The sequence below is a fragment of the Notolepis coatsorum genome (assembly GCF_963971535.1).
Source record: "Notolepis coatsorum genome assembly, chromosome: 17".
Taxonomy (NCBI): domain Eukaryota; kingdom Metazoa; phylum Chordata; class Actinopteri; order Aulopiformes; family Paralepididae; genus Notolepis; species Notolepis coatsorum.
The window spans coordinates 21,796,608-21,810,689 of record NC_140181.1 but is presented as its reverse complement, the minus strand read 5'-3'; the positions used below and the strand labels follow the sequence as shown (position 1 = coordinate 21,810,689).

The 14,082-nt window shown below is 41.6% G+C and overlaps 1 protein-coding gene across 1 annotated transcript in view; it reads left to right on the top strand.

Annotated features, from left to right (window-relative positions):
* Positions 1–14,082, top strand: part of LOC311243969 (uncharacterized protein) — a gene marked incomplete at its 5' end in the record, with an annotated part of 44,653 nt that overhangs the window by 15,213 nt on the left and 15,358 nt on the right. Inside the window, 3 exons of the mRNA XM_084333377.1 lie at positions 5,949–6,072; positions 7,036–7,225; positions 8,515–8,830. Of these exons, the coding sequence (XP_084189503.1) occupies positions 5,949–6,072; positions 7,036–7,225; positions 8,515–8,830 (630 nt within the window). The remainder of the gene's footprint in view (positions 1–5,948; positions 6,073–7,035; positions 7,226–8,514; positions 8,831–14,082) is intronic.

The following is a 14,082-nucleotide window of genomic DNA, read 5'->3' as shown; positions in this document are numbered from 1 at the left end:
GGTACCAAAGCACCTCAAAGGCACTAAAAACAAGATTACAAACATCACAAAACAAACTGGTCAGACTACTGCTTGACCTTACTCCTAGAACCCACCTCACCCCTGCCCACTTTGTCATTATGAATTGAAAATGGGGGACCCTGATGTAAACGAGACGAAAGTCTTTCTCTGGTCTGCATCCCCTTAACAATTGTGTGTATTGAGCTGTACTGTATTGTACCCATTCTACAACCTATTAATAAAGTTTTCAATCAATCAATCAAACGTGTTCAACCTCATGTCACATTGACCTACCTGGTGAATCTTCATAGTCCCGGGCACTGTATTCAGGGCTGGAGGAATCAAATCGTGGGCCGAAATGATCTCCTCCTCTGTTACCATGTATAGCCTTACAGATGAGTGTGTTGCCAGTTGCTCATGCAGTGTGTTGGTGTCTGGGATGCTAGTTCCATAAGCAACAAGCCGGTCTGCTAGGTTCTTGAGTGCACCCCCTACCCCATCAGGGGCACCCTTGCCATGAGATGCCTCTGAGAAGTTCCAGGTGACATATTCAAACCCTCTCATGAAAGGCACTGTCAAGGCCGGATAGAACGCTGTCTTGTTGCGGTACTGGGAGGTGGGTCCATCTGAAATAAAATGGATGTGCTTCACTTCTGGATGTTCCTCCCGGATGGACTTGAGCACTGGATTAAGATGAGCCCACGTTGCAACAGCATCATGCTTTAGGGACGCTGACAGAGACGCAAAAGACTCCACACGTCCCCCACTCAGGTATTTGACCCCAGTATGAAGCGTCACTTGCTGGTTCCCGCCACCAAAGTGGGTGTCTTTCACTTCCCTGGTGTACTTACAGCTGTAGTTCTCACTGTAATCAATGTGGACGGCCACCTCTTTCTCAGTAAGGTTCTCCTTGAGTGACTTCAGCCTCTGGAACTGGTGCTGGATGTTATACACATGAATGGCCAGTTTATTTACATGGTCCTTAGTGAGGTCAACAAGTTTGTCGATAGATGTGTGTGTCTTCTCCAGTGCTGTGTTTTTGACATTCGTCTCCTCCAGTGCACCATCTTTTCCCTTTTTTGTGATTTTACCTGTCCGGGTAACCCACTGGTCCCAGGAAATTATGTTTCCCTTGGTTGATGGATCAATAGTTGTAGGGAAGGTTTTGCCTTGGCATTGAATGCACCTTCTGTACATGCATTCCACATCACTTGAGCTGCAGACACAGGACTCAACTATTTCAGTTGTGGATGGTGTGGCAACAATCCCAAGCTGGTGAAGCTTCTTGATTTTGAATAGGAAATTCTCGTGGATTTTGCAGGCACAGGTTTCTCTTTGGGAAACGTTGGGTCTCACGATCCAAAAGGGCTTCAGTCTGCAGAACTGAGCCCTTGAGAGTTTGTAGCGAGGGTGCTGACTGAGAAATGTAACATGTAGTCTCTCCATAGTGTCAGTCAGTGCCCTCTTCCTGAACACTTGTCCTTTCTTGCGGACTTCCCCTGTTTTGCCATTGATGACGGTTGAGTTGTCATCCTGGTGCAAGAAACGACTCACAACATGTCCCATCAATCGTCTCTGGCTGTTGTTGGGCAGGGTCTTGGGCTCTCTCCGGTGGGTGGCTCTCTTCTCAATGGTGCCTATCAAAGGTGCTGGTCCTTTTTTGTTTTTTTCTTGTAGCCTTCTAAGCTGCTTCGTTAGGTTAGAGTATTTTCGGGACTGGATTTCCAGTTGATCTTTTGTCGCCCTCAGTTTTGACCTCAGTGAGGTTATGGTTGCCTCCCTTTTTCTTCCTGCTTTGGGGGTGGAGGTCTGCTCTGGTGTTGGGCAGTTCAAAGGTGGCTCGGGAGGCCTTGGTACTACCTGGACATCCTGCATCCTCCTTTTTCTTCTTGCTTTGGGGGTGGACGTCTGCTCTGGTGTTGGGCAGTTTGATGGCAGTTCTGGGGGGCTTGGTGGTACCGGTAGGCCTACATATTGCTCCAGTACCTGTGCGGCATCTGGCTCATTGATGGAGGGAGGGGTCAAATCCAAGATGGCATTCAGTGTTTTCTTTTTAGCATAATGCCTGTTCGAATTTTCTCTCCATTGTTTTTTTTCTTCCTTTCATATTGTTTGGAGGTAAGATCTTCCATTTTCTTGATCTTACCATTTTCCTTTCGTTTTTGATATCTAGAAATGAAAAGGAAGCATGCCATAAAATTAGGAAAAACATCTAGAAATGAAAAGGAAGCATGCCATAAAATTAGGAAAATATAGGGCTGACCCCTATTAATCGATTAGTCGACTAATCGGTCGAAAGGGGCCTTAGTCGAATATAAAAGATTATTAATATATATATATATATATATTTTTTTTTCAAAAGAAAAGAGGCATAGAAGCGTGGCTAACGCTAATGGCACGCATACCAGAGGCTAACTGCCTACGAAAACAGGCACAGAGGCACTGAAAGAGGATTTCACCCATCTAATGAACACACTATACTAGACAAATATCAAGATGTGTCCATCAGTGGACCAATTGCATGCTTTTGCAGAGGACAAGACGCCTTCAGTCGACTCCTTCAGACATTAAGCACCCCCACAGCCCAAATGGAATGATTAAAAAAATAAAAAAATAAATGTACTGACTAACGGCAAATTTTGGCCAATCCTAGTCGACCATCCAAATCCTTAGTCGGGGACAGCCCATGACGCGTGAATATTAAAGGCAACCAACTTGTGTTCAGCTTTTCGTTCAGCGTTTCTCTGATTGGCCACACGGCCATTCAATCAATCCACTAGCACACGCTCTTGCGGCGCGGCAGAAGCGCTGGTCGAACCAGCGGTGTTCTGTTGTGTGACTGTACTACAGCGGTGTTCTGTTGTGTGACTGTACTAAACTCTTCCACCACATGACCGACATTTGACATACAGTACACCTCCTATCTATGTTGGGATTATGTTTGGTCATGACAAAACAATAAAAATCGCTACTGTTAGTAATGCTGCCACCACCCACTTCAATGACAGAGCTCTCATATTTGCGAATGCATAAACTATATCTTAAATTATGGCGATGTGTCTAATATGGCTGTCGCGAAGTCATTGATAAGCGACAGCCATATTAGACACATAGCCATAATTTAAGATATAGTTTATGCATTCGCAAAATATGAGAGCGCGCCGCTGTCATTGAAGGGCTTCCTACAACAGAGCACCGCCGCTGCTGCTGCTGAAGCTGTATCAAGCCGGCGGCGGCGCACGAAAGCCGGGGATAAACCACCGCGTCGCCCCGCTGGCGCTTCAGGCTCAGCAGCCTCCACGGGCGAAATAACATATAACGTTACAGTTCCACACTGATGTACAGTGAGTGTCTAATATGGCTGTCGCAAAGTCATGCCTCTCCCTCTGACAATATCATAATGATGTGTTTTCTATATTATATCCACAATCATTCATCTAAAAAATTGTATGGGCTTTGATTAAACATGTAACCTACACCTACTGTAACTTACTGTACCTCTGCTTCCTACAGCACAGCAGGTAATGGCGTTAATCAATGGAACGCGAAACATAATAACGTTACGCTTTCTAGTTCAGCGCATTTCATAACTGTATGGGCTTTGTTTATACACGAGTGAATCTGGTAGTTGGTTGTTAGAAACGCGAAACATAATAACGTTACGCTTTCTAGTTCAGCGCATTTCATAGCGCTCCACTGCTACAGCCACAAGTTGGTTGCCCGCGCTGCCGCTCGCGCGCGCTCCTCGGATTTCATTTGGGACGTGGGACGACTGCGCTTGCCTGCGCGTGGGGGCGGGGGGGGCGCGGCCAATCAGAGAAAAGCCGAACACAAGTTGGTTGCCTTTAATATTCACGCGCCCAGGACAGACCCTACACTATGCACTGGTGTGTGTGTGTGTGTGTGTGTGTGTGTGCGCGTGTTACAGTAGGGCCTGACTTTCTTAGAGTGTGTGCATATGTGTGTCCTACAGTAGGGTTCTCCCTGTGTGTGTCCTACAGTAGGGACTGAATGGCTTACAAAGTGTGAGTGTGTACACATCCTCTAGTGAGGGCCAGAAAGCTGGACATCCTATCAACTAAATGGCTTGTATGAGGCTTCCTATAAACTAGCATGTTTGCTAATGACTGTACCATTCCCACCCCCCTTACCTCTCTCTCTCCTTCCTTCTGTACTCGTCCAGCAGGTCAGGGTTGTTGTAAACCTTTTCTCTGAATTTTGCTAGCCTAGCCTTTGCTAACGCTTTCTTTTTCTCAGTGGCTGACTGTCTGCAATGAAACAGGAAAGTTAGTAAATTACATCAAAATGAACTGTTGATGATACACATTTTATTATTACTATGTAATTACAACGTTATGAACACTTAATGTTGAAGTGTTACCAATTATTACTATTTAATGACAAAGTTATGTGATGTGTTACCAAATTCTCATTGCCGAAAGAGAAGGTCTCATTACTGAAACACCCAGTAAAGTGTTGCGGTATATGAGAAGTGTGTTGCGGAGGATGAGAGGAGTTAGCATTTTTTAGCTAACAATGGAGAAGCCATGATGACATTGGCAAAAAAAATTCATGGTACATGTTAGGAACGTATTAACCTTTGTGTTGATCAAATATTGATGATCAAAACTTTTTTCAAACAAGTAATACTTCATGTTTCAGTAATGAGAAGCAATTTTGTCGTGTACAAGGGCTGAAGAGGTAAATTAGAACTTTTAAGTGTTAACCATTGAGGTGACTTCACTTACCTAGTAGCCATCTTCTAGCTGGTCTTCTTTGTGATGCATCATGGGACAATACAACTTTATTTAAAAAAATACTGTAGTCTTAACAGGAAGGTGAAAACTGTTGCGGAGAATGAGAACTGCATCCAAGTATGTTTTCCACAAAAAAATCATTAATTTGTCAATTTAATTGTATAATTCATCATAATTTCCTTGATGACACAAATAAATAAACAATATTAATACAGTTTTAGAGAAACATTTTGAGGTTATTAAATATAAAATTAAGTCAATGTGCCATATAAATCAATGTGGACGCATCGCGGTAATGAGAATTTAAGCACAAAATGTACAAAAATATTAAAATAATTAATTGTTATGAGTAAACAACTCATTGTACAAGAAGGAGCACATTTTTATCTTTAATATTATGTTTTGTTTACTTGAATAAATGCTAACCTTTATTTAGAAAAGATCACGGCCATGGTAAATCATTGATTTCATGAGAATGAGCGCCTATTGATATTTACCAGAAATACCAAGTCAGCAGCTTAAATGTTCTTTCAAGACCTCGATCAATGAATTTGCTGAAGCTAAAGGTGTCAAGTTACCACATATTGGACAATGAGAGGATTGCCCTAATTAGTGACATTACACATGCAACTCATATTTCAGGGAAGTACAGAGAAGCTCTCTCTCCAGGGGAAGAATGTGAAAAGGCACTCCGGTGACAAGTTCTGCACAAATAACCATCTCTATAGTCAAAGTCATGCATCCAAGAGGAGTTTACCAATTTGAGTTGAGGGGATCTTTAATATACCATTCTGATCATGACATATTGTGTATTAATGAGCCTACTAGTGTCAACCCCACATGTCAAAGGCTGGACACTTGTTACACATCCCAATAGGTTTTTAAGAGCTGGTGTCATGTCTGACTGCCTCAGTGACCACTGACCACTCAGTAATTTATTTTGTTTGGAAGATTAAAATACCTAAATTACCAGATACAAATTGGACAATATCGGAAAATGAATGTCCATCTATTTCATGGGGCAAGGACATACAGAAACACATTGCTAGTAAGTTGCTCTAGTTGACTCACACCCCTAACTAACTTCTCTGGCTGGTAATAATGATGAATCAAATCGTCATCAGGTTGGTTTTACTCATACCCCTAAACTGTAACTTCTCTTTGACTGGTGATGTTTTCTTTATTCCTTAGGTCCCATTGTGTTCCCAAGCCAGGAAAACAGTGGCTATTGGTTGCCAGGCTTATTTGACGGTTCCCAGAAGGAGTGTGGCAACACAGCTGTCCAAAGGAACCCTGTTGTCCGTACGCAGTCATGGTGTGTATTAGTCCCCGCCGGTTAGGACTGGTTCACAGTGGTAATGGGATAATAACGGATACTAAGCTGTTCCGGCATCATAATCCTATTCTAACGACATAACACTTTCTCTCCCACATCTCTCAATACGATTATTTAGATTAAAGTCCAAAACCCCTTGATTGACACTTGAGAGATTAATTAATTAATAGCAACAGCTATTAATGACCATTCGATTTCTGTACCTATGGATAATAAACCTTTGCAAACCTATAAGTAGGCTACTGAACGCAGACCGGGTCATTAAATTACTCTGCAATTAATGAATGCAATTAATTAGTCATTAACAGGTTTACTTGGTGTGAGAGAGGAGACTTGTTTGAACACTCCTTGATTACCTACTAGAAATTGTTATTCAATGCATTTCTTTATTTTCTGTTAAAGTTTAAACATATGACTAATGATGATTAGACCTCCTTAGGTGCAGACCTAACTTTAATCCCTCCCTCCTCCTCTGGGCTGCTATGATGCCTGCATTTACCCAAGGGGATCAATAAAGGAATATATTATCTTAATTATTTGCTGCTTAGGGCTGTCCTTGACTAAATGCATTCTTGGTCTACTTAATAGTAATAGAGCTTTGTCGACTAATTGATTTGTTGATTTAACATTAATTGACAAATCTGAAACATTTAGTTTCCACATACATTTATGCAGAATGACTTCGTTTGAATCTAGTGCTTATCAGAGATGTGCTCATCTTTCAGCATGGAAAAAAAGAATTTAAAAAAAGATACAAGACACACCGTTCAGCAGTGGAAAGGACTGTGTCCAGACGAGGCTTAATTTAAGTGTTATTGTATCCGTTGGGAAATCTATTCGTGGTCTGCTTGTTTTAATATAATGGTAGGCTGCCACAAATAAATATATGTACTATATGAGAAACACTACATACTTGAGCATTCTGGTTGTACTTTTACACAGGTTGCCAAACGGGTTCACCCTTTCATACCAGAAGTATTGGAGTTGGTACCGACAATCAAGGTTTGAAAAGATCCCACAGTGGGAAAGCACTGAAGTCTCCACCAGCAAAACAGTCCTGGGTAGCGATTGCTTTTAAAGACATTGGTCTGATTAAAGTACCAAAGAAAGCCGACTCCTCAACAAGTGAAAAGTAAGTTTAGTTTGTCTCAGAAGCCTACTTTTGCGATAGTTCATGGAATACACTTGTTGGGATGCATGCTGCCAGAGTTATTGATTTGACAATAAAAACATTTTGCCATTGTGATCAGTATCTGAGGATAAATGATAACATTTTCAGTAACAGTAGACAGTAGTTACATTTTCTGTCCAAGCTGTTGCAGAGTTTACTGAAAGACATTATCAGCCGGTTCAGACTTGACTGAAAGAGGTTACCAGCTTGAGGTCCAGTTCATTCTCCTGTTGTCAGACTGATTGTGTGACAATAATTAACCAATTTGCATTGTGCTTGTTGCCAAAAAAGAAGTGTTTATAAAGGATAGTTATTAGGGGTGTCACGATTTTGATTCTGAGTCGAGAATCAATCAAAATGAGCGTTCGATTTCAACCTTCAAAATCACGAGCAGGTTAGTGATCCTCCCAGTATTTGTTCCCCTTCCACCCCTGCCTACTTGTACAAAAGAAAAAAGAAAAAAAACATTTAAAAGAACACAGCATAGCTGCTAATTAATGAGCTTACCCGTAGCCTGCATTATTGTCCTTGACCATGGCCACTGCCAGAGTCATATGATGAAGAAACTGAACTAGAAATTCCTCTTGCTTCTCTCAAGTTACTGGCGTTCCCTTGAGTTTGTAAACAACGAGACCGCGACAAGTCCATCAATATCCTTTTCTATTTTGCATTTATACAACTTGTCATTCACTTAGCAAGGCTCTTCACCCTCTACTCTTATCAAAACAAACAATCCCACATGCCGTTTGTCCAGAAACCGCTTAACAGGAAGAGACAGGGTTTGTGGGAAGTGTGTTCTTATTGTTTGTTTCAGCAATGGTCAAATTTTTTACTGTAAATATACCAATCTGACAATGATATATTTCGTTGAATGATCCTTGTAGTAGCTGTTGTTACTCTAACCCTACAATAATTAGAAAATGTAAATGACAGTTGGCGGGGAATAAAACCAATGATCTGTTAATCTTTACAAATCAAGACTCGATGGTCTAAACGTTTTAATTGAAAATCTAATCGCGACCTTAAAACCGAAAGTCAAATTGAAACGTGTGAGAATTGTGACACCCCTATTAGTTATAAATGACAAATGAACTAACAAAAATAAGATTGTAATTTGGAAAACAAATTTTCTCTTAACACTTTATCATTCAAGATGCAAGGTTCTTTTGTCAAGGTTCTGCGCCTTCATGATGAATCGCAATGGAAAACCTGAAGGAGTGTCAAACTGATGACTCTTGTTTCTGACCTAGGTCTTCCACCTCCATCCAGATTGATGCCTGCAGGGACCAACAGTCCGTTTGCCTTTCTTCTCTTCATGTCTCAGAGAAGAGCAGTTCTTCTGGTGTTGTTCACCCAAAACACGCGTCCTTTAGCGAACACATGGATGTCAGCGTTCTGGAAGATGTGTGTGTGAACTTGGGATGTCTTCTCCAGTTGTTCCAGCACTGTGAACGATGCAGGGGTGTATGTGCAGTCAGCACACATGGAGACAGAGAACACTTCTCTGTCCTCGGACGGTGCAAAGACTGCAGTCAGCAGAACACGTGGAGCAACCAGCCAGTTGAGGTAAGTATTGGATCCAGTAATGATGGCAAGTCGCTATGCAGTGTTCAGACATATACTAATACTACAAATATGGCCCTATATTACAGATTTTCATATGGAAATGTTTTTATTAAATACACAGGATAAGCTCGTCTTCGAGGGGGACCTTCAATATAAAAACACAATACAGAGACGATACAGATCACAATGAACATGACTTATAAAACTGAATGAAATTAGTTGTAATATGGGGGAAATAAAGTGGTTTTAAATATACCAAATGAGATTAAAGATCGTAAACTATATGGTAAAGTATTCCAGTTCAATGAAGCCCCAAAAAGAAATGCCCCTTTACCAATTTCCAATTGGAACTGAAAAGAAGAGATTATCAGTCAATATGATTCTAACAGCTGTTTCAGATAACATGTGTAATATATATGTAAATGCCTTAAAACTGACCTGAAGCAAGTGTCTCCTAGGGCAGGGGTTCCCAAGGTGGGGGTCGCCAGATGATAAAAAAAAATGTATGCAGTCAGGCCACTGAACTTAGAAGCAGGCCAGGCCGCCTGTTCCTTAATGATAAGCAAGCAGTGCAAGAATGCGGAAGCATTCTACCGTAGTGGCGTGCGGTAATGCGCCTTTCATTTTCCGCCGCCCACCGGCGGCGGCGTGCTCGCTCAGGTGCGTGCGTGCGCCGGCGTGCTCGCGCGAGGTGCCCGCGCATGCGCATGAGATCCCGCCTTGGTTCGACACGAGCGGAGCTCAATATATATAAGTCACCGCCCCTTATTCAGTATCGAGAAATAGCTCAATTGGCAACACTGCATGGCTGTGGATCCTACAGCTCGTTTGCTGGCGAGTTCGAATCCCATAAAATATATTTTTTTTAACGTGATTTTTTTTTTAACGTGTATTCTTTCGCCGGTTAAGGTTAGGCATGGTTAAGGTTAAGGTTAAGGTTAGGCATTGTTTCGGAGTTGGTTAAGGTTAGAACGGTTAAGTTTAGGCGCTGTTAAGGAGCTGGTTAAGGTTAGAGTTTGTCAAAGAGAATGGCAATATTCTTTCTATGGTTAAGGTTAGGCATGGTTAAGGTTAAGGTTAGGCATTGTTTCGGAGTTGGTTAAGGTTAGAACGGTTAAGTTTAGGCGCTGTTAAGGAGCTGGTTAAGGTTAGAGTTTGTCAAAGAGAATGGCAATAGACAGCCTATTTCCGCGCGACAGCTCCCAAAGCGGGCCTGAAAAGAAAGGCGCTTTACCGTAGTGGCGTGCGGTGACGAATGCTTCCGCATTTTTGCACTGCTTGCTTATCATTAAGGTAGACGCGGCCAGGCCAGTGTTTCTAGTTGCAGCAGCGCAATAGTTAGATAACCTAGGTGGGGATCAACCAGGAGATCACTGCAACTCACACAAGTTTGAGAAGTATCTCTCTCTCTCTCTCTCTCTCTCTCTCTCTCTTGCTCTCACACACACACAAAGGGAGCCGCATGTAAGGCGGGACCCTTACAAAAAACTTGTCGCTAATCATTGACGCATGCTAGCCTGTAATAAACCCATTTGCATTTGATATATTGCAAATATATGCCATCACACACACTGGCATTTAAAGGGTTAGAATTATAAAATGAATATGTGGAGTTATGATCAGGGCTGAAGTTGAATAAAATATTGTATTTTTTTTTTCAATCTGACATTACAAAAAAACAGAAAATCCATCAAATTCAGTGTTGTTGCTAATCATACATATGCTAGCCTGTTTTTTAACAATAATTTGTGATGCCATCACAAACACTGGCATTTAAAGGGTACAAATTAAACAATTCCTGCACCAGAATACAGGAAATGAAGTCTTTGTAACAAAAACATTTCCTGGTGGGGGACCCCCAGACCCCCCGCTTAAAAAGTGGCCTGACTGGGTCTATATTTCGCACTATATTTCCTGGCCTGAATGATTTCCCCAGTCCGGCCCTGGTTAAAAGCCTCCAATGCTTATTAGTGTGTGTGCGTTTGAACGTTTGCATGTTTCAACCATACATTTCCATAATTTTTTTTACTCGCGGCTCTCTGACATCGTTATTTGGGGGTCGCGGCCTGAAAAGTTTGGGAACCCCTGGTCTACAGGTGGGAATTGACATCATCCAGTTATTGTATAGTTTATTCATGGCAATATCATGTCGGGTCAACACTTGCTCTGTATTGATTTGTAATGATACAGACTTTCTGCATAAGCTTCCAAAATATCCTAAAATTAAAAGATTTTTTGTGAGGAGGACAGGCATATCTTAAAAATGACCTGAAGCAAGTGTCTCCTAGGGCAGTGGTGACCAAGACACCCCTGACACCTTCACCAAAGCACCCCAACTCTTAACCTCTTCCACCCGACGGGACCGGTACAGGTCCCAAAATGACATCACGTCATAAATCAGTCTCTCTAGACCACCTGACATAATTTTTTTTTTTTTTTAACGTATTCAAGAGTAAACATCATAGCAATGTCACAACAGCAGTCATAGTGTATATTTTCAGCAATACGTTTGTTTACCAATAGGTTAACTGTTTCTGTGCCAAAAACTTAAACGTCGTTATTGGGCGCCAACGGTTGAGTGCCGATTCATTTGATTCATTATTCATCCAGGGACCTTGGTGTTACCATAGGGAATGAGTGAGATCGCCAAAGTGCAATACCGGCCCCATCCAGCTAGACGGCGGTATCAAGCACCCTTTGAAACCTTTTATCTTGGCCTGTGTGACGGTCAAATGTCACCGGGCGCAGTTTTCTGGGTAGGGCCAGTCGAGCGGTTCTCCCAGTTCCATTGAAGCACGTCAAATATCCCTGATCCATTAGTTGTGGTGGGTTATGCCGTGGACCAAATGGACATCGGATATACCAGATGGCGATCAAACAATTGGAATATTATTTTTGGAATACTCCCGATCACAGGTAAGGACTATCTGACGTAAATTTTAGCTTGATCGTGCAATGCTTTTATACCGATCGGGCTAACGGTTTTTAGTGTTCAATACGAATGCTGTTACTTACTGGTAATCAAATAATCAGATACGACCCCCCCCCCCCCCCCCTTTCATGCATTCATGATGAAACATAATACCGGTACCTACTATATAGATTTGATTTGGGAATAGTAGCGTGTCCAGGCAAGAAACACCAACTCTTATAATAGAATTGACGTATAAGGGCTTGTGTCCATAGCGGACGTTTTATGAGTTGTCAGCTCCTTTCTGTCATTCATTTCTATGCTGGAGACGCGACAGGCGCGCTTCTCTTCCCAGCGCCGCGCCTTGCGTTTATGAGCTCTCGGCGGCAGCGTTTTTGGGCGGAGCGCTCTCGGCGCATAAAGTTGAAACTAGTTCAACTTTTGGAAAGGAGCGTGCTCATCAAGGTAATCAACATCGAGGAAGGGGCGGAGCCGCGGCAGTCGCGAGACCCAGGAAAACGCTCTGAGCTTTTTTTTTTTCTCTCAAATCGGTCCGCCTTGAAAAAAAACGTCCGCTATGGACACAAGCCCTAAGGCTATTACTCAGCCTTTCGGGAATTACCCCAGACCACTCTGAAATTATACTTATATTCACCACGGGATAACGCGCGAATGTATGCATGGAAATGACCATAGTATTGTATCCATGGCTATAATATAGAATATAGATTTAGCTCTACAAACAAGGTGACACACTCCTATCTTAAGCGTTGGCATTGCTACAGCGGGTCCCATCTAATAGCTGGCACTGAATGTGTTATTAGTGAGATTTTAGTTTTTGAAATGTGTTGTTGTGATCGCAGAGATCCGCCATTTTGAATTAGCGGCCGTCGTTGAATGATGGAAAGTGTAGTCATTTTGAGAAGAGGACATCCAGAGCTTTCAATGAGCGTTGGAATTTTTTTTAAACTACACTTCCCAAAGGCTTCTAGCTCCCTTCAAGCAAATGATGTGCTTATAAATTTCTTTTTATTCTCTTATTACTCTAGATTATATACCACAAAACTGAACGTTATTGGCATATATTGGAGCGCAGTTAGTTTGTCTCCCCTATTTTGAGCATTTAGCAACCATCCGATTTGAAATCAGTTTCAAAATGGCGGAGCTGTTGCAAGAATAAAAAACCTAGTAGATTTCATTCTGTTCTTCATGCACGCCTGGTGATCCTAAATCCAAATTGAACTCTGCCATTGGAAAGAGTTGGCCCGATCCATAGTGTGCAAGTTGGCTATAATAAGGTAATTTATAGGCCTCATATTCTAAATTCTATAATAATATTTCAAATTGCATGGGTCCGGATGGCAGAATTCAGTACTGTATCTACAAACCTTCTGTTTAATCATCTTCCCTTTATTCATTTCCTTAGATTTTCTGTACACGTGATCTCAAGAAGGTACTGAACGAGCTCAGTGGCAGTTTCTTATGTCTGGTCATTTTAGCATGGTGTTATTCACTGTCAAATATGCAAAGAAAAATCATAATTCATATTCTCCTTGTTTCATCACAATTTAACCTCTTAAGCCCGGAGCTCTATTTTCTGAAAATCCGCCTAAAATACATACGTAAGTAAATGGAATATTGCTCCACTTCTACAGGGCCATTTGCATATTCTTGGTATCTAGGGACATCTATGGACCTCAGTGAATGTATTATTTCCCAGTGTCAGAAATATTGTGTCTACTAGGCTTGCTTAAATTGTGATGAAACAAAGGAGAATATGAATTATGATTTTTCTTTGCATCTTTGACAGTGAATAACACCATGCTAAAAATGACCAGACATGAAAAACTGCCACTGATCTCGTTCAGTACCTTCTTGAGATCATGTGTACAAAAAATCTAAGGAAATTAATAAAGGGAAGATGATTAAACAGAAGGTTTTGTAGATACAGTACTGGATTCTCCCATCCGGACCAATGCAATTTGAAATATTATTATAGAATAGCAGGCTTATAAATTACCTTCCTTTACCTACCTCTTCCTTTACCGGACATAAACCAAGCGCTTTGTAACGACCGTATTTTCACGGTAAGAGTACCCCTCCCCCCTTGATAATTTTGTGAAGGCACATGTGTACATGGTATATACCTTTTATTTGGGGTTTCAGGGGATCAACCAGAACGGTTTGGGCTTATTGCATATAACACATTTTATCTCGCGATCTATGGAAAAAGACTTATCTTGGAAATGGATGATGTTTGTGTAATAAACTACAAATGACAGTGTGTAGTGTTTGTCAAATGAGCCATACTATTGTCTCCATAGCTATAATATAGAATATA